Raw genomic sequence first — 20,482 nt, 5'->3', positions numbered from 1 at the left:
AGTTGCTCGGATCAATCAAACCAAGAAACCACGAGGAGCTTTTATTGAGTACCAAAAGTTGTTGTTCATAAGGGTGAAAAATGTAAGAAATTGACCGAGAAACGCCAGAAAAAGTGCCTGTGGTCGGGAGGAGCCAAGTAGGCTTATGATGAAGCATACTGGCAGTTTCACCCTGCTGAAGTGTCCTTCAGCAAGATATTGAATGTCCTCCAGCTGTAGTCAAACCTGATCCACTCTATCCTCCAGAATGTGAGCCACCTCCTGCTTAAGGTCTCAATTAACTTCATCCACAGCAGTTCAGGACGCAGCGATCATTTTAACTTGGCTAGATTCAGCTTGTCTAACCCTCTGACTCCAGCTTGTTTGTCATCCTGCTCGTTCACTGACAAACAGTCTAGTTGCTTTTGTGGTCAGTTGGTTTTCCCTGCTGGCTTGAGTGCAGCTGATGGAGGGTGTGTGATAGATATTGCCAATCAGGACTGGAGTGGATTAGATCAATATGAAGTGAGAGAATCACTCTTTAATCAGGACCTGACCTGTTCTTTATTGGGAGAGCAAGTGATCTGTGAAATGGCATGATAGCCTTAAGACAGGCATGTACACATACACACACACACACACACACACACACACACTCAGATTAAAAGCCACTGAGACCTTCTCTGTGCATCCCCTGTGCATTCTTTGTTATAATTACTTAAGTCAGGAGGTCACGCTTGCACATGCACAAAGATGGAGACTGCAGGTGATGTCAGTACATGTGGGAATTTTCAATTTCAAACACTTTTTTTTTTTTTACACATTTCTTATTAATAGTTTCACTTAAACATTACTGCAGCTCACAGTTATGAACAGTCACTGCATTTTTGACAGTTCTTATTATATTTCGTAATTTGTCAGCTCACTTATAACGTTTTTATGCAACTGTGCTGCAATAAAAAGCCTTGTCAAGCACTCAGCAGTAGTTAGGACTGAAGGACTGAATGCTACTGTACAGTAAGTAGTTTTTTTTTTCTCAGAAATGGCGTAAAGCAGATGCCAAAGTAGAGGCTGTTACTTAAGTGGATGGTAATGGAGGTCCATGCAGTTTTATTGGCATTGTGTGTGATGTTGTGAGTTTTGGGTGCTGTGTTTGTTGCAGATCAGTGCTCTCCATAGATTGCAATATCCTTGAGTGTTTTCTGGCCACATATCTGTTCCTCAGAGTCCGAGTCAAATGTCCAAAAACAGTTCTCTTGTCGGAGTTTATTTGATGTTAGAGAAAACAGCTGAATCAGGCCATTGCTTCAGAAATCCCCACTACTGTCCACTGACTGGTGACTGAAACAAATGGCTCTCAGTTTAGTGTTTCACAAGCTCAGCAAACCATTTAGTGACCAGTTATACCCTGCAGACGGAGGTTATTTTCATCTTGGAAGAGAGCACTGCCCATATAAGTGTACAGCATCTGACAAAAATCATCCCATTTTGCTCTCAGCTGGTTATATTCCCTTTGTACTCATGTTTTTAATGTGTGTTTCTGCTTTATTTGTTGACAGGGGCTGTGGGGTTGCCACTTCCTGGCGTGGAAGTTCGGATTGTCATGGACAACACAGCCAACACCACAATTGTGGAGGGGAATCACCGAGAGAGTCAGGTAAGAGCAGATATCAGAGCAGGTCATGAAACTGACTTTGACTCACGCACATGGACATGAAGATTCTCAGTCACACAATTCTCAGGACACACATGTTCCATTTCTGTTGTGCTGAGTGTCACAGTAAATATTTAACGTTTGTGTCCACGTACACAGATCCTACAGATTAAATCTAGTGACTGTTTCACAAACCGCTGTGAAACTGTTTTGCTGGCCGTTAATGAATGAAGTTCAATTTCAAACCCCAGACTCTACTGTACAAGCCAGGATACAGATTAGTTAGTATTATTAATGCTCATTATTGCTTCATAACTCTGCGTGCAGGTTGGAGTCATTTTAGTGTGTGTTGTCGTGCTGAAGTACATCAGTCAGTACCAGGTGACAGTCATTTATTATTTATTTGGGCTAATTTAAACCGCACTCAAGTCTTTCAAACTGTCTGTCTCGGTCTTTTCTTTCTCTGAATATATGGCAGGTGCGTCCAGGCCTGGATGGGAAAGAAGGGGAGCTGCTAGTTCGGGGTCCGTCTGTCTTTAAGGAGTACTGGAACAAACCTCAAGAGACTCGAGAGTCTTTCACTGATGATGGCTGGTTCAAAACAGGTACAAACGCTCCTCTCCTCCTCCTCCTCCTCCTCCTCCTCCTTTTTCTCTTAACTCACACTTCAGCACTGTACATACATTTCAGACACATTCCCTCGGAGGGAGTGAATTCTGCCACTAATTGCATCTGCATGAGTTGTACTGTCAGAGGGATTCACAGGAGGAGGAAAGATGTCAAAAGATTTTTTTTCGTCTGTGCTGCAGACTGTACTTTCAGGGCTTGATTTTAAACACTTAAAAAGCAGGAGTCTAGTTCAGGAAAGCACATGTACACTTTGAGTCTGTGTGTGTTTGTGTGTGTGTGTGAACATTTTTGGGGACTATGAGGGAGTGATAAATGGACTATGTGTGTTTTTGGTGCTGCAGGGCATTTTTCCTCCTAAGTGGTTGTGACTGCTCTGGGTCTTGAGAAACCAAGTATTGCTCTCTCGCTCTTCTCTCCCCCTCCCTCTTTCTTTAGTTTGTGTGTGTGTGTGTGTGTGTGTGTGTGTGTGTAGCAGCACAGAGGGAAGCTGTCATCATAGCCTATCTGTCCCTGCAGCCCAGCAACTCTCTTTCTGTACCCCCAAAGGAGCTCTGCTGTACTGCAAAGCCACCAGGAGACAGGCGTTAGGTTGTCTTGAGGGGAGTGAGGAAGCTTGAGGGTGCAGGAGGGAGGGCAGAAGCGATTGAAGCTTTTAATTGTCATGTAGACAACAAGAGATAAGAGCCAGAAGGAAAAGAATGAGGAAAGAGCTGGAAATACTGAGCTTGGAAATGTAGTGGTGGACAGGTTAGAAAGAGTCAGCTACAAAGGGTGGCGCGTAAGGCTCCTCAGAGAGTCGGGATGGACAGGGTAGGGATGAGGAGCTGGTGGCGGTGGTGATGGTGGAGGGGGAGGGCGGGTGAAAAGAAGCAGGGAAGGAGCGAGTGATGGAGAGCGAAGCAGGGCGAGGCAGTGGGAGAGCAGGGCAGAGTGTGTTTAATTGGCTTTGCAGGCTGGAAGGACAGAGATCCAGAGCACAGCACGCTGCTGTCACACTCCATTACAGCCACTGGCCACATAATGAGAGCCCGCGCAATCAGCTCCCCACAGACCGGTCCCTGAAGCCACACACGCACACACTCTCTCTCACACACACACACACATACACACACCGTGGACTACTCTATAGGAAGCTATCAAACACGTTCCTTGCCCACCCACCTGCCTGTGTTCCCTGATGCTAACTTAAACATGCACGCACACACACACGCACACACACACACACACACACACACACACACACACACAGAGTTGTAAAGTGGGATGAGCTTTTTTGGGCATTCAGGCTACCAGAAGTAAAAGTTTATTTTTTACTTAGACAATGTCAGATGACAGCAGAAGCTCTTTCAAAGCTCAACTGTTATGGTTGAATCATCGGTTCAAATGATGCGCAACTGGGTTAGAAAATATCTGCCTCTGAAGGTTTTATATAGGGGAACTCCAGCGATATATTCACATCAAAGTCTGTTTACAGGTCTTGGAGAGTACTACTGTACGTGGGAAGAAAAGTTATATTAAGTCTTTTGTGGCTGTAGAGGGAGCTGCGCCAAATCCGACCAGTTGCCTCAGGTCATGTCACTCGAGTCAGAGTCGGTTAGAGCCGAAGATTTGAGAAGATTGAAGTCTGGAGTTAGAAAGAAGTGAGCTCGCCAGACCTCTGCAGCCGGCTCCTCATCTCTGCTTAAGACTAGAGGCTACATTAGCTGCTACTGGCATAACCTGAGCCAAACTGTGTGAGGTGGAGTTGCATTGTGGATACTGCATGCATCAGGAAGGAAAGGAGAAGGTGCACCGAATTAAGAGGAAAAAAAAAAAAAAAAAAAATTCTCTGCTGCATCTATTCTTTTTTAATCTGTCCATCATGAGTTTGACTGAGTTCTAGAGGGACAATGCTGAATCAGCGGCATCTCAGAGACCGTTTCAGAAAGAGACACTTGACCACTCTGCTTAAAAATCTGCTCTTGTGCATAGCTGACGGTTTGGATTTGTAAAAAGATGATAATATATTTGTCTCTTTGAAAGAAGAGTTTTGTTGAATCTTTCCATCACTGTGAGGTTGCCAGGCAACCAGCAGAGACTCTCCAGAGCGAAATAGTTAGAGAGCAGAAAAAGCAAATAAGCATTTTTCTCAAAAACGTCCAAAAATTGTTACATATTGTCGGTTTATTTTACATTCTCCATCGATATTAGATTCATTTGACGTCTATGGTCTAGCGCTCTTTTTCCATTTACAGTGAGAAGGTGTTAAAGCTCCAATTCACATTTCTGACTGCCTTCCTCTCAGCCGAAGCTCATGGGTATTGTAGCATTAAGAGCCATCTATCAACCCAGAGTCACAGAAAAAAACATCATTTCTCTGAGAGGCAGAAAAAGAAGTTTCAATAATTTAAACTAAAGACCATAACATAAATCTTTGGTTTACAGTAGGGAGAAGAATGCGTCTACAACCAGCAGCTAATCCCACTTCACAGCTCTCTGCACACACTGAGACACATACAGCTGATTTATAGATAAGCACATGCTCGTGTGGACGGTAAGCTCCCACACAACTTACTCTTGTCCACACACATAATTCTGCTATTTCCACACAAATCCTCTCAGTGTGTATGTCTGTGGGGGAGAAGTGTGAGATGGAGACTCCTCGCAGCCTCCTTACATTTAACCCTCTCCTTCGCTTCCAAGCTCCGCTCTCACACTCTTACCCTTTTTACCCTCGCACCTGCTCTCTGTTTCACACCCCACCTTTCTCTCTGACACTCTGCCTCATCCTCACACTCCATCTCCGACTTGCTAACTCCTGGCTGATCTCTTGTCACCTTCCCACCAAGCTTTCTACATCGCACTTTTTCTTACCTCCTCCAGGATTTGACTTTCAGGTCAGGGAGGGAAAATGAAAGGTGTTCAGCACTGGACTGCTTTTCAGGGATCCAAATAAGATGTTCTTTTGTTAGGCTGTCAAAATCAGTGTGTTGGTTTTTACAATAAATTGCAAATATTTGACTTTATAAAATGCTAATGCAGTAAAATTTCACACGCACTAATTTGACCACAGTGAAGTGCTCAAGGGCCTTTTCTTGCCCTGAATTGTACGTCTTCAACGCCATCTACTCCCACGCTACCAACCTGCATCAGTCAGCCAGTTGTAGTGAAGGAGGTGGGATTTATACGCAGCCTGAGAGACATTTTAGCTGAGACATCTTGTGAGAAAAAAGTTATCTGAAGGCTTTTTACACACACTATGCAAGATCTACTGTATGTAAAGTTAAGGCACAGCAAAAGTAATGTACAGTGTTTGTCTGGTACATTAGGTTTAATGTATTTTATTCATTTCAAAATGGTGAATAATTTTAGAAATAATGCAATAGCAGCACATCACATACAGGGGTGTACATCAATATGCCTAAAATGTTTATCTTAAACATACAGTAGTTCAATGCGGCAATCTTCAGTGAGATACTGATCAAGATTCCGTTCAAATGTAGCGCAAATTGTGGACAAATTTCCAGAAAATCTGCAAAAGAAGATGCAAATTAAAGTGCATTTCCATCCACTACTTACACGAATATATTAGAGCGCGTTGAGATGAACAGTTGATGGTGCTGATTCTCCAGCCGGGTACAACTGAACCTTTGCTGAACAGGAGGGCAAATCAGTATGACAGAATTTAATGAACGCCATCAAACCTCAAATGGTGAAAGACAACGTAGAAAACACGCTAAAGATATGGCATTTATTTGTGCTTATTCATTCGAGGAAGGATCTCCTCTGAAGCTTCGGAGGACGTTTAAGACAGATGCTTCATTATGTCATGATTTATAGAATAAGTCTGTTTCCACTGTATTTTCTTTTTATCAATATGTGAACTTTCATACCTCAGCCATAAAAGCTTTTTTTTGCAATATTTAGTCTTCTTCAAATTTTCTGTTTCCACTCAGTGTTTTTTATATACGGATATAGACACACAAACTGAAAATGTGCATAAGAGCTGATCGATGGAAATATACTGACTGTTGCAGTCATGTTCATCCCTGTTCTCCAAAGCTAGATGAAATAAAGCACTTCAGGCTGCTATATTCATAACCTAAAAACTGCTTTTTATTAGATCATCCAGCAGAACTGCATCGAGCTGATATAAAAAAAAAGTGGTTTAAGATTAATTCCAGTCGAAAATGTCTTAAAAACCATCCTGTTTGCCCTGTGTGACGGACTCAGAGTGGAGGATGAAATCTGAGAAGAAAATAGAGCTAATAGGGGAGACTGACAGGCCAGTAGGACGAGGAGGTGAAGGGGAGACTGCCGAAGAAAAGTGGAGTGTAAGAAGTGGAGAAAGCAGTGTGAGAGTTTGGATCAATAAGTTCTCAGCTGGCGAGAGGTGTCTTCTCAGTGTGAGCGGGTGCTGCGTAGCATGACTGGCAGCGCTATAGGGAAGCTGTCACCTCTTCCTGAGTGCTCGCCTTTCCATTCATCTTCACAAACATCTCTGAGCACGCTGATCTCGCCGTTTTTAACCCTCTTTTAGCGCTCAGCCTGCAGTCCCTCTGCTGTCCAGAGATGCAGTATGAGTTGAACAAGGGCTGCGAGGGGCTTTTGTTGTTGGATTTGACGCACATGTGTAAATACAGAAAGTCAGAGGAGGCAGCAAAGATGAAAAACTGTAAAGTGGTGCAGAAGATTTGGGTTTAGTTGGTGCCCAGTGCTCCTCCTGGAATGGATTATGATGTTCTGAAATAAACCATAAATAAATGTATGAATACATAAATTAGTAAGGACTTGCGGGACGAGAGGGAAGCTTGGGCATTAGCAATTTTTAAAATTTTGCATTTCAGAGATGAATAATGGAGGCTCGGTTGTAGCAGGCAGTGAAGAGGAAGCTGTGTTTGGGGTCTGACTATTAGCCTTGCCTTGTCTGATGTTTAATTATTTATTTCATTAACTTGGAGGGACTAAGACTCACGGGCAGGAAAGTTAACAAGGGGATTAAGTCTTTTTCGTTTCACACTCTCAGTGACTGACTCTCACACAACCAGCTGGATCCTATAAAAAAAATACGTTTTGCTGTCAAGTTGGAATTTTGTTGTTCCACCTAAAACCATTTCCACAAGTGTTTCAGGATGCGATACTGTACAGAGCAGAGGCTTTTCAGCCTTAAGTAGAAATGCACTGATCTGACACTGACATCAGAAATTGGTCCAAAACTCTCCAATAGTCCAACAGTCTCAAACATGTTATTCCCATTTACGTTAAAGCATGAATGTTAAAACACATTCAGTTGAGATTCTGTGTGTGTGCTCTCTTGTCGAAGCACGCGTGTCCCTCTGTTTCTGCTTGTGTGTTACTGAGAGAGATGTAACCCCAGCTGTAAAGGTGAGCTTCAGGTCTGCAGGGTAAATTCTCTCCACAGACAGACCGACAGAAGTGTGGCTCATATCCTGCAGAGCCATCACTAGTCATTTGTGCATCGCTCCTCCGCTCCCAGCTGTGCTCTCCTCTTCGCTGCCTCCGTCCCTCTGTGTGTTCCCAATGTCATATTTCACCCCGAGTCACATTGTGTCCTCCTAACTCTAATGTCAGAGCTCCCTGTGGGATCCACCAACACCCCGCCCTCCCAGCGCTTTGTTTCAAACCAGCCATCCCTGTAACGTTTACAGCCAAGGTGTCAGTGCGCGCTGGCCCTGGTTCTGTTAACACCAGTTGCAGGTAGTTAAACGGTGCATCATGTGAGCCACTAAAATTCCAGTAGTTTTTTGGCAAAGCGGCAGCTGTCCCTTTTGCTCTCTGCATAAAACATTAAACAAGACAATTTTGTCAAATCTGGTTTGCTCGGTGCTCAGGCTTTATAATCGACTGCTGTTTTCCGGAGTCAGTGAGTCTTGGTTGACTATCAGGTTTGTGTGATTCAGTGCGGAGAAGGAGCATGTAAACTGCAGTTAAGTAGTTCGCTTGATGAACATGGCAGATCTGAGACAGACATCAATCCTCAAGTTCAGCTTGTTATCTGCTGGTGGAGAGGCAACCCAGCGAGGAATATAATCAGTAACATTAACATAAAGCAATTCAAGCTACTTTAATTGCATTATATTAAACAAATTAGATCACTCAACCAGTGCTTTCTTGTAAGATATTAATTACTAAAAAAAGGAGCTGTGACAAAAGTTAAGGATGATAAATAATGTCAAAGCTGAGATTTCACTGCTCGGCTGTCTGTTATTTATCCTCATTAACTCTTCCATCTAGTCATCGGGGCTTTAATGTGGAACATTAATATTCATATATGTTAAGTGTTTACAGTCACTCTGAGGCACGGCTCACATTTAGACCTCTCTCATCGTTGTGCAGATTACGCTCTCCTCTCCACAGGGATGGAGGACACTCAGCTTTAACCCGCAGTGTGAGAGTTTAGGTTGCGCCGAATGTGGTGAAAGACCGTGACTCCACTCGTACTGGCAGAGGAGAAGCATCTCCTCATCAGGCTCACTTTTAGCACTTCAGTGATGCTAGTGCAGAGACACGGATAAACAAAACTCAAAACAAACTTTGGAGTTCTGGTCGATGGAAAGCCATTTTTTGAAACTATTCAGTGGGTTTAAAAAAAAAGTGGCTTGAGTGCAATTATTCAAAAATTGAAATACAGTCATTTCCTACACAGCTTATGCAACCTCCACAAGCTCAGAGCAGTTTTCTGGATTGAGTGGTCAACTGTGCCGCTAGTATTCAACTATTATTCTGAATATAAATATTCTGAATTTGATACGGGTCATGTAAACAGCACATTCCGGTTGGATATGTCGAATTAAGCTTTATTCCAAATGTAGCATTTTCTGATTAAGACTTGTGGGATATGCAGTTATTCTACAGGTTTTTGAAGCTCTGTGTGTTGCTGAGCCAACAGTTCGCAGGCTGGGGTAGAGATGCAGATCACTGGTCGGAAGGAGAAACACATACTTTGAAACATCATGAAAGACTTTGATATCAACAGGTTTTTGGCGGCACCAACCTTTTCAAGACGGTGGTTGAAGGAGTGGAAGAGGGAGGCTGTGTTGTTTACTTGGTGTATGCACGGCTGCATATACATCAGTGGACTGTTCATTTTCATCAGCCATGTAAACGGCTTAAGAAACGAATCAGGGCAGAAAGAGAGAATATTTTGTGCTTGTAAGTGTGGCGTTTGTTTAGTCCAAACCTGACATTTACTCAGAATAAGGTATAAGGAAAAGCAGCTGTACATTTGTAATTTGTAAAATAAGCAGTCAAATAATTGGAATAAAAAGTAAAATACCTCAAATTTGTACTTAAGTCCTTGAGTAAATGTAGTTATCTGCATTTCACCACCGCTGACTGCACAGCCGGGTGACTGAATTTATGGTTTGGAATCACTTTCAGCATCAGACTAGAACCTGGTTTTTATGACGGAGCCTACAGAAGTATAATAATCTTAACTGTAGCCAACACCTTGACACAAAAGTGCACTTCAGTCTTAAAAGATCAGACTTTGTTTACTCAATAAAGATTTTTTAAACCTTCAAAGGCTGTGAAAAGACAACAGGAGTCAGTGAGCATTTCACATGACAGTAGTATATAGTATAGTATATAAGACAAGATAGATAGAAAAGAACTGAGTGGAAAAGATGCTCCAAATAAGCAAAGGACACATCTGCTTTGTCCTCTCCTGCTGCTTAACTGCTTCAGCCTGATTTTCTGAGCAATCTATGACTGAGCAGTTCAGATCTTTTTTGACATATTAGTATTTCGAGTCATGGACGTGTCGGTTTCAGAGCGAGATGTGCATTTTTATAAAGAAGACTTCACTACTGTATTCGATTTTTTTAGCCACATCTTACCCGTGGATCAGAGTTTGTTTCTTCCTTTTGTAAACTGTTGCAGTCTGAGTTTTGAGTGAGCAACAAGTCAAAGCCACAACGAGAAAATGAGGACACGTAATCATTTCATCACTGGGAGTGCACTTTACAGGAGGCCGCATGCCGGCCACATCTCGAGGGTTGAGTGGGGTGGGGGGGGTGCGCACAAAAACAAGTGCACGGTGCTTTGATCAAGGTCAGGCTCAGATGACATTCAATTAGAAACACTCGCGTACCGGTTATTTCTGTCTATTTCAGAAACAGCAGAAATGTGCAGATGACTTGTCACCTCCACAGAAACTGTCTTCCCTCCTCGACACCTGCAGCTGTGACACACAGGCTGAAGTGTTTTTGCGATGCTGGCCTTTGTCATATGTCACGCTCTGCCCTTTTCTCTCACACACATTTCGTCAAAGCAAAGCAACATGTCCAGACTGTGTGTGTGTGTGTGTGTGTGTGTGTGTGTGTGTGTGTGTGTCTCTGTGGAATTTTGAATAGTTGTGTGCACTAAGGCACGTGTGTGCTCTCAGTCAGGAATGAATTCAGAACCCTGATGAATGATTCGGGGAAAGTTGTTGGAAATACCCCGCAGCTGCTTTTGGATCTTGTAAAATCCCAGTTTTCTGAGGTTACAGAAATGGCAGCATCACGGCGGAGCCCCCGTGATGCTTCCCTGCCTGCTCTGAGAGTTTGTTGAGTGGGTACTCGGGGTGAGAGGCAAACAGTTTGTTTGATGGGTAAAGAGCCCACAGCCTGGTGCAGCCTGGAGGATACCTGCCCTGTCTGGGCTCCACCATGAGCACATCACTGCACTGAAGGACACTGCATTATCAGAATTGTGCAGCATCTACTGGCATGTATGTTTTGTGCTAAGCAGTGTTTAGAAATATCACCTCCCACTTATGCTGTGTGGAGGTGACATGTTTTATAAGAGATCATTTCTAATTTCTGCATTTTCAGAGTTACCTTCACAACTGGCTGCTCCCCCCGTCACTGCAGACAATTCACAGTTCTCCTCTTTTTTTTCCCATCTAGTTTGTTCAATGTAATATGCTTGGTTTACCATGGAAACTGTCAAGAATTACACCAAAGTAGACGTCTTTGAGCAGCGAAAAAATGAGAGCAGGAATGAAGGCCAATCACCAGAGCTCTGTCAGAGTGTGGAAATGACAAACTGCGGCAGAAATTCCTCTTAAGGCAATTTTGTATTAATCTGAAAAATTGCTGTAGCTGGAATTTAAAAAAAAAAATCTGTTGATTACACACTTCTCCACACAATGTTGCTTTTTCCCGTTAAGAAAATGATAATTAATGGCTGAAAATTATTTTGTGTTGATTGTCTGAAATTTTCAATTACGCTGCAACAGAATGAAGTTTTCCGCCGAGCCAACTAATGTCATTTTCTGGTTTTCTGAAAGACGTTATGGAAGTTTTCTCTGCCCTCCGTCCTCCAGTTAAAGTCTTGATCTGTTTTTATTTCTTTTTTTTTTTCACACTGTGTGCCTTCACTTTCTTTAATGCCTCAGAATGAGATGAAAGCCCAGTGCAATTAGGCTTCTTATCGTTTTAATTAAGAAAGCCATTCGGCCATATCTGCCTCCGACGCCATAACACATAATGGCAGAGAGTCTCTGATGCCTGAAGTTGTGTTTGTGTGCGTGCGTGTGAGTGTGTGTGTGTGTGTGTGTGTGTGTGTGTGTGTGTACTGTGTGCGTACATACAGTATATATGTATGTGTGTATATGTACAAGCTGGTGAGTGCGTGTGTGTGTCCTAGTAACACAGTTCCCAACAATCTCTCTCCCGTCCTTCTTTCCTCTTTTATCAGTCTGTGTTCTCCAATCACTATTCCCACTTGTGCCTCTCTGCAAACATGCTGTTCTATCCCTCGTTATTTCCCTCTCCTCAAAGAGACAAGGTCAAAGAGTCCTGTATAAGTACTTCAAACTCAATTCAAGTATGTTGTCTGAGTGTTTCTTTTCAACCCCTTTGTCAAACATTGCCTCATTAATGCCGCTTCCTTCCTCCAAGCTTAAACATTTGCAGTCAAATGGACGAATTTTATGGTATTTTTATCTGTTTCAGCCCGTGTGTACGCACACAGGACAGGGAACAGCTTATCAGCGTGCATGTAAACTGCTCTTTTCCCCATATCTATTTGCATAAGATGAGAGAGCTACATGGCTGTAACCAAATTATTCCTACACTTTATCCCCCCCTTACAAAAGAGGAGGAGAATAGGGGAAATTGTTACTACTCTGTTAGTGGTGTTAACACCCAACCAAGCTCCCCCCTCTGCTCCCTCCATCCTCCCTCTCCTCCCCTCCCCCCTGTTACCCTGGCCTATCAGTGCAGAGCAGTGGTCTGTGAAGAAATTCCCAATATCTAAATTTACACACTGTATCAATCTTGTTTAATAGACTGGAAAGCTTATAGCCGCCGTGGCAAGCCGGCAGAGAGGGCAGCGGTGATAAATTGTCGGTGTGCAGGCGACAGCCGCCCGTGATGTATAATGAAATATTTATGATTTATCCCAGCTAATAAACTGAAATGAAGTGCGTGATGTATGGGAACAGATGGGCCCTCTATTGATGCTGAAGCGGAGAGGCAAGAGGGGGGAAGACGAGACAGGAAGATAGGTGGAGAGAAGGAAACAGGAGATGTGATGAGAGATGCTCCAGAGATGGTGAGGAAAAAATGGAGGGCAAGGATGGGACTAAAAAAGTAAAAAAAAAAAAAAAAAAAAAACATAGTTATGTGTGTTCGGCTGGCACTGCAGCAGGAGAAAGCCGACACTAATGTAAGATTGATGGAGGGATGCAGGGGAAGAGAAGAGAACAAGTGACGTTAAATGATGGAGTAGAGGACAGAAGGAAGATGGCAGTAAAAACAGACCGCCATCCAAATAAAATCCTTCTCCTAAAATGCTTTATCACGCTTATTCCAGGTAAGACAGATCCAGATTTTTTCCTTTATTGATTCCATATTTCAGGTGCAGTCTTTTTCCTGCTGTAGAGTCAGCAAACACGCCCAGCCGAACCTGGTGGAAATGTGCCTCGCAGGGCTGTGGCCAGGCTTTTAGAAGTGCTGGGGTAGAGAGTCAAAAGTCTCTCAGTGCAACTCCGACACACTTAAGAAATAAAGGGACGGTCCACATGTTGGGAAATACACGTAGTCACTTTATTGGTGAGAGTTATATGAGAATTTTGATACCACTCGAGAATCTGTTTGTTCAGTATGAAGCTGCTGCTAGTAGCTGGTTAGCTTAGCTTAGCATAATGCCTTAATTTTATTCTATTTCAAATTCACATTTAGCCTTAAAACCTAAAAACTCACTGTGTATATTTGTTTGTAATTGTGGAATCCTCCTCAAATTATTAAACCCCCACATTTCCAGAGGCGGTGCAGGTGACTTGTCCTCTGTGTCCTCAGTGGGACAGACTGCAGCTACAGCCATGGTCCCTACCCCTGACCCCTGCTGACCTCTCTGTCCACCACCTTTATTCAACCCCCAACCATAACTACAGCATCAGCTGAACCTCATCACAGTGTCTCTCTCTCTCACACACACACAAACACACGCACACACACACATCCATTCCCTCCTCGGTCCCAGCTGTGGACACACCACCTGTAATAATCCAAAAGGACACCTTCCTGTTCCTTCTTTTCTCCTCTCCGCTCCTTCCCTCCTCTGTCCATTTTTCTCCTCCTCCGTCTCTCTCTACTCATCCATACTGACCCATTTCCTCTGCCCGTCATCCCCAGGCCCAGCTGAGCCCCTCATCCCACATACTGTACTCATCCTCCCCCACACCTGTCCCCCAGACACCTACGTCTGCGTGCGTGCGTGCGTGCGTGCGTGCGTGCGTGCGTGCGTGCGTGCGTGCGTCTACAAGATGATGTGGGGGGGGGGGGGTCACTGCACACTCTTTCAAACACATGCTCACACACACACACACACACACACCTTGTAAACCAAGTTTACTTACCCTGCGTTGCTTTTTTCTATTCACTTCATTAGCATTTAGCTCAAAGAACCATTGTTGCTAAGTTGAGTATCGCAGAGCCACTGGCATGACTATAGACTCTTTGTCTTGTTTACTGATAAATGTCACTAAATTCACAGATTTTTCCATCACAGATCCGTCGTCGTTGTAATCACCTCAGCTGTAATGGACCCTGGCACTTTCTTACTCCATTGTACTGCCTGTCTTTTAGGAGACACGGCGATCTATAAAGACGGTGTGTATTGGATCATGGGCCGCAGCAGCGTTGACATCATCAAGAGTGGCGGCTACAAGATCAGTGCGCTCGAGGTGGAGCGTCACCTGCTGGCGCATCCAGACATCATAGGTAAGAGTGCTGAACAGGTTTAGTCTGTAAGTAGAAGGGAGGCATTTGTCATTGTTCTGGCACTGTTCTGTAGCACATCGGTTAATATGTGAAATCTCTACCAGGTTAAAGTGTCGAGGAATTTGGGGGAGCGTGCATCAATATTCAGAGAACACTATAGCCCAATTTATGCAGCATGTAATGCCCCAATTTAAGAGAATGCAGCAGGACGATGATCCTAAACATACAAACACGACAGCAGAAGAGTTTTTTATGTGTAAATAGTGGGATGTTCTTGACCATCTCCTAAAATTGATAGACTGTGGAAAAAGACACTGTTCATTTAATGTGTATGTAAATGCCTTCTAATTAAACATAAGAGCCAACACCACCTCAGTCATTGTTCCATTTTGAAACAAACATGCTGAGGTACGGAGCCAACACAGCATTAAATTGTGTCCTCATACTTCAGAACTGCACTGCAGGATTAAAGAATCTGACAACATGGCTCCTTTGTGTGACTTTAACCTTGCAGATGTGGCCGTGATTGGGGCCCCAGATGCCACATGGGGTCAGAAAGTCACTGCTGTGGTGCAGCTGAAGAGCGGCCAGAGTATGACTCTGCCAGATTTGAAGACCTGGGCAAGGTACTGTGACTTTCATCTTGATAATATAAGCACTAAATCAGCCCCTTCATACATTCATCCGTTCCATCCATTAGCTATACCCGCTATGTCCCAGCTGACATTGGGCGAGAGGCGGGGTTCACCCTCAACAGGCCACTAGTCAGCGACAGGGCTGACACATAGAGACGGACAATCGGTCCCACCTAAAGTCACAGAAGGGCCATTTATACCACTTTTACACCAAAATTGGCGCATATATGCAGGTTTTTTATACGAGGATAAACCCACTAAACATAGACGATCAACTCCTTTTATATTGGCAGTAAACAAGTTTTATTTATTATTACTTCGACTTTGCAGTGTGAACATCGTAATTGTTCCGTTTACTCTGCAGTTATCAAGACGGATAAAATGCTGGTCTTTTCAGGGGTGTGAAATTCTTTCTCATAGTATTATGAAACAACGTGCAACCAGTCCACCATCCTGAATTCACAAAAACAGGACAGAAGAAGAGCGCTGTGTCCCATTATTACAAAGGAGTGCTGACCCCGTCTTGGTTTAATTTTATTATGCTGATTCAAGAAGAAGCTCGTTGTCAGTCCCACGGTAAACAAATGAAGGCTCCTAATGCAGACTCTGCAGCTCTGCGAGCAGTTGGGCACACATATCCCCAGCGAGCGGCCCCGAAGTCCTCCGATCAATACGAAGGGATGTGAGAGAAAGAGAGGCCAGAGATGGACTAATGAGGGGAGCTGAAGGGAAGACGAGATGAAAAAGGGGAAGATGTGGAGGAAGTGAACAAATGATTGTTATGGAGGGCTTTGTCTTACGTGCAAACAGTTTTTTTTTCTTGCCTTTCTAAATGTCAGCAGAGTTGATTTTGTCTAACGCAGACAGTTGGTGGTGACACGCAGCCCTTTGCTTTGGAGTGACTGAAGACTCAAACGCTCCTTTTTTTTGTTTTCCTCCTCTCTTACTCACCCTTTACACAGAATTTAGTCCAACTCATTTGTCCACCTTTTCCTTCACTTTCCCACCATCTGTTTTTTGTCTTCTACACTATCTTTCTACTACCCACTGCTATCATTTATTCACATCTCTGAATTCTGTATGAGTGCATTTTGTGTGTGTGTATGTATGTGTTTGTGCTGGCGTATGTGTGCGTGTGTGTGTCAGGGCTGTGGGCTCCATATGGTGTGGGGGTGTTAGATCCTACTGCTGTGGCCTGCTGGTCCAGCATGGTGGATTACTACTGCTGCCTGTGACCCAGGTTAACACACACTTACACACACACACACACACACACACACACACACACACACACACACAGTGTTTGCAGCCAGGAGTGCTGCCAGCGGACAGGCAGTGCCAGCACACAGCCCACTGCTGAGGCCAGGGTGTAGAGGGGAGAGAGGGAGATAAAATGAGACATAAACAAGTAGATGGATGCTCACTCTTCAGTGCCCTGGCTTCAGCTGTCAGTCTGAATCTGTATCACACCCTCTGTGCCCCGCACTGCCTTGAACACACACACACACACATCCCTCATGCACACACAAAGACACAGCCCTGGAGAAATTGGTGACACGAGCAAGCCCCATTACAGAGACTGTGTATGTATGCACATATACACACTCACACTTTACTCACTGAGTCAGAGCGAGGGAGAGACGGAGACATCTGCTGAAAGGAGTGTTTGATGGCAGCAGTATGAGTCATTATGCTCACTCGCACCACACACACACACACACACACACACACACACACACACACACACACACACACACACACTCACACACTCAGGCACAAACAAACAAACAAACAAACTAGGTTAGAAGATAATAGAAAAGCTCCAGGCTTCAAGACTTGACGTAACAACCATGCACTCACAACGGAAAAAATAAAACACTTTTAATTATCCCAGCCTTCTGTTTTTCCTTTTATTATTTGTTTTTTTTTTTTGGTTTTTTTTAATTTCATCTCACAGTGATTATATTGTTTTGTACGAAGGGAACTGTCTGTGTCTGGAAGGCGAATACTGGATATTAGGGAGGAGAGCTGCAGAGTGTATGAAGGACATTTCTTTCCTTATCTCAACTACTCTGCCACAGGGCTAGCTTTTGTTTTGCAATTGTTTTTCCACTTTTGTTTTCTTTTTTGTTGTCGCACATGTCTGCGTGTGCATATTCCCATCCATGTGTGCACACTGATCAGTGTAGAGTGTGTCCTTGTGCATGCGTGTCTGAGGTGTGTCCGTGTTTATCTCCCCCTCTGCAGTAAACAGTCTTCGGTGTATTAACATCAGGGTTTGTTGCAGGGAGCACATGGCACCCTACACCATCCCTACAGGCCTGGTCCTGGTGGAGGAGATGCCAAGGAATCAGATGGGCAAGGTCAACAAGAAGGACCTCCTGCGACTCTTCTTCCCATGACTGGACCACTTCGATATGTATGACAACATACAGGTTCCTGGTTAAAGAACAGCATGTGTAGTGTCTTGCTTTCCCCATCTGGTCCTTAGATCATGCAAACATCACAGATAAGTGTGCAGAGGAAAAACAAAGGGATAAACACCTCATGAAGACTTAACCTCTGAGCTAACTTCATCACAACTACAAACACTGCTCCCTTGTTGCCTAGTACTGTTAATTGGTATGCAACCTAATATGACCCATTTTTGTAGGGTTTGTAATTATTCCCATTTCCATACTACATACTGTATGAATTCAGTATGCAAACTGAAAACACTTGATTTCTTCGTGTGCACTTATGGGGCACTATCCACAGTGCACTGTACAAATGGAAGAGCCGCTGCGAACAAAAACATAAATGACTAAAACATGTTCATTCAACTGTTGTTCTTTTGGTGCAGTATGTATACTAGCTGCAAAAACAGTTTACTCTAAAGATTTATAATATAGGACGTACTTTATACATCTAGTATATAGTATAGAAGTGGGACAAAAAAATGTGATGTAGTTACTTCAAAGTCAGTCTCATGTATGAAGTGTCTGCGCTGAGCAGAACTGAGATGCACCGTTCAAGCTGCCTTAATGAGATGGGAACAACCAGCTTAGTCTGTTTTGCTCCAGATGAATCATTGCACATGAACTGGATGTTCAACTGTTGCATTAATAATACTTAAACACAGCAGTATCATCTTGTAAAGAGTGCTTTGAGTATGATTATTGGCATATTCTGCTGTGTCATTGGTGAAAATGGTGTGATTAGAGAATACAGAATGACAATTTTGGTGGTGGAGTGGTCTAACTAGAATCAAGAATCATGCTTAATACCTTCACCATAGAAAATATTAAACAATGTGCTGGTAGAACAATACATGAAACATGATCAGTGGGAAAACAATGTTCGCATTAGGTCCTTAGCTTTGTACACACACTGATGCACTTGAAATAACAGATAATGTTTATCTGAAAATGAAAAAAAAGTTTTATAAAAGTTGAATTAAAAGTGTTTTGGAATCATTTTTGTTTGCTGTGTTCTCATAAACTACAGTGTTGTTACTGGTGTTATCTCTGTGCATGTGTGTCTGTGTGTGTGTGTGTGTGTGCGTGCAGCTGTGGTTACACAGGTGTGATGAGAGCCTGAAGGCGGATTCTCTAGCAAGGCACAACACCACAGCTGGATGCCCCACACTACATCTGACTAACCCTCTCGCTCCGCTCGCTCTCCTCACATCTCATCCTTTCTCATCTCCATTTCTCCAGTACTGCTACCTCTTCTGTCTTCATCACAAGTCAAAACAGATTGCAGTGGCACCGGGACCAACTTGACTTTGAGACTCCTTTTGAATGAGCCCTGGCGTGCTGCCAGAATAGGCAGAGAGCACATGAAGAGATGAAAGAAAAGGCACAGAGAGGAGAAAAACTATAAAGCAGGACTGTCGGAGAGATTGGAGCCTTAACAAGAGCTGGCTAGAGAGAGTTGATAAAAGGGGGGGGGGGGGCAGAAATGAGGATGTAGAAAAAAAAGTCGACGTAGGGTTTTGAACAAGTGATATGCAAAGGAGATGAACAAGAAGGGGAAAGAGAGAAGAAGCCACTAAAATACAGTTGAGATAAACAGTCGTGATGAACAGCCTGAGAACTGAGGATGGAAAGAAACACAAGTGCAACCCCCAGCCAATACAACCTCCTGTCCACACACACATACACACACACACTCGTCCGCCCACAGTCACCAGAGACCTGATTAAGAGAGCAGAGCTATCGATCTGTGGGCTGGCAGGCCAGGATGGATGAGCAGGCAGGGCTGCAGGAGCACCAGAGGACAGCTTCAGTGCCCCCAAATCCCCCCGCCGCCCCACCCAACCACCCACGCCAGAGCTGGGAGTCGGCCAGGGCCACGGGCAGCGAAGGCTGGGGCTGCCACTCTGAGGCTGCAGCTCGCAGCAGGGTCAAAATCACAACTGAAGAGCATAGAGCTGGTGTGCTGTAATAGATACACTCCACTGTAGGTGTGTGTGTGTGTTCATGGGGGCACTCAGGACGGGTTCCAGTGCCTCCCTGCTGCACACAAGGGGGAGGGGAAGCTGGTGGATATTCCCTGGACTCGAGCTTGATGGAGTACTCGTGCCCTTGAACTACATCCACCTCCCTCTTCTCTCAAACACACACACACACACGCCAACACTGCCCGCATGTGTTTGCTGGAGCATGGTGGGAAGAGGTTGTCTGCAGATGGCTGCTTATTGGGCCCTGGGGTCCTGGAGGGTGGGTTATGGGGGACACCGGTGAGGTTGTTTATGTGTTGGGAGTCACATGGAGAGTTTGGGTGGAACAGCAAAGGTTTAAAAGAGCAGTTGATGCTAAGAAGAGATGACGGGAGAGTTCACATTGTCACGTTGTTTTGGTGTCTTTTTCCTTTGCCACAGTTTCACTCTTAATGTAAGCCTGCCTGCAAGATGATATTTCATTTAGCTTTCTCGTCAGACGATGGACACATTAGGTTATAACAGGAACCAGCTGGCATCGCAAGCTAACAAAGAATTGAAACGGTATTACATTTCAAAGAGAGATTTTTTATTACATCAAGCACGCTGATTGAATGTCAGTTCATTCAATCATTGATTCATCTTCTCTGTCCACTTTTCAGAACCGTATCCCAGCATACACCTGGTAGACAGAGAGAAAGGCTACAGTGTGCTTCGTCACAGGGTGACAGAGACATCTGGGTAGTCAGTTAAATCACCATAAACTGAACAAAGGACACAAGGAAAGGTATGAACCAAAAAAGAAAAAATGATGATGTTATCCTATTTAAGTAAGTAAATATTTATTTATATAGAAACATCGAAACACTCCAAAATTAAAGCTATCGCAGAGCAGAATATTGGGGCCACTTTCGTGCTTTTGCGTTATATTCAAAGCTAGAGCCAGTGG

The 20,482-nt window shown here is 43.9% G+C and overlaps 1 protein-coding gene across 2 annotated transcripts in view; it reads left to right on the top strand.

Moving 5' to 3' along the window:
• acsf3 (acyl-CoA synthetase family member 3) overlaps positions 1-18,567 on the top strand; it is a 30,616-nt gene extending 12,049 nt beyond the window's left edge. For both annotated transcript variants that reach the window (XM_076729813.1, XM_076729804.1), the window contains exons 6-10: positions 1,539-1,636; positions 2,112-2,238; positions 14,341-14,475; positions 14,990-15,101; positions 17,398-18,567. In XM_076729813.1, coding sequence (XP_076585928.1) covers positions 1,539-1,636; positions 2,112-2,238; positions 14,341-14,475; positions 14,990-15,101; positions 17,398-17,512 — 587 coding nt within the window. In that variant the 3' untranslated portion in view covers positions 17,513-18,567. The remainder of the gene's footprint in view (positions 1-1,538; positions 1,637-2,111; positions 2,239-14,340; positions 14,476-14,989; positions 15,102-17,397) is intronic.
• Positions 18,568-20,482: the final 1,915 nt, after the last annotated feature.

This window comes from Chaetodon auriga, chromosome 1 (genome assembly GCF_051107435.1).
Source record: "Chaetodon auriga isolate fChaAug3 chromosome 1, fChaAug3.hap1, whole genome shotgun sequence".
Taxonomy (NCBI): Eukaryota; Metazoa; Chordata; class Actinopteri; order Chaetodontiformes; family Chaetodontidae; genus Chaetodon; species Chaetodon auriga.
This window is presented reverse-complemented; position numbering and strand designations above follow the sequence as displayed.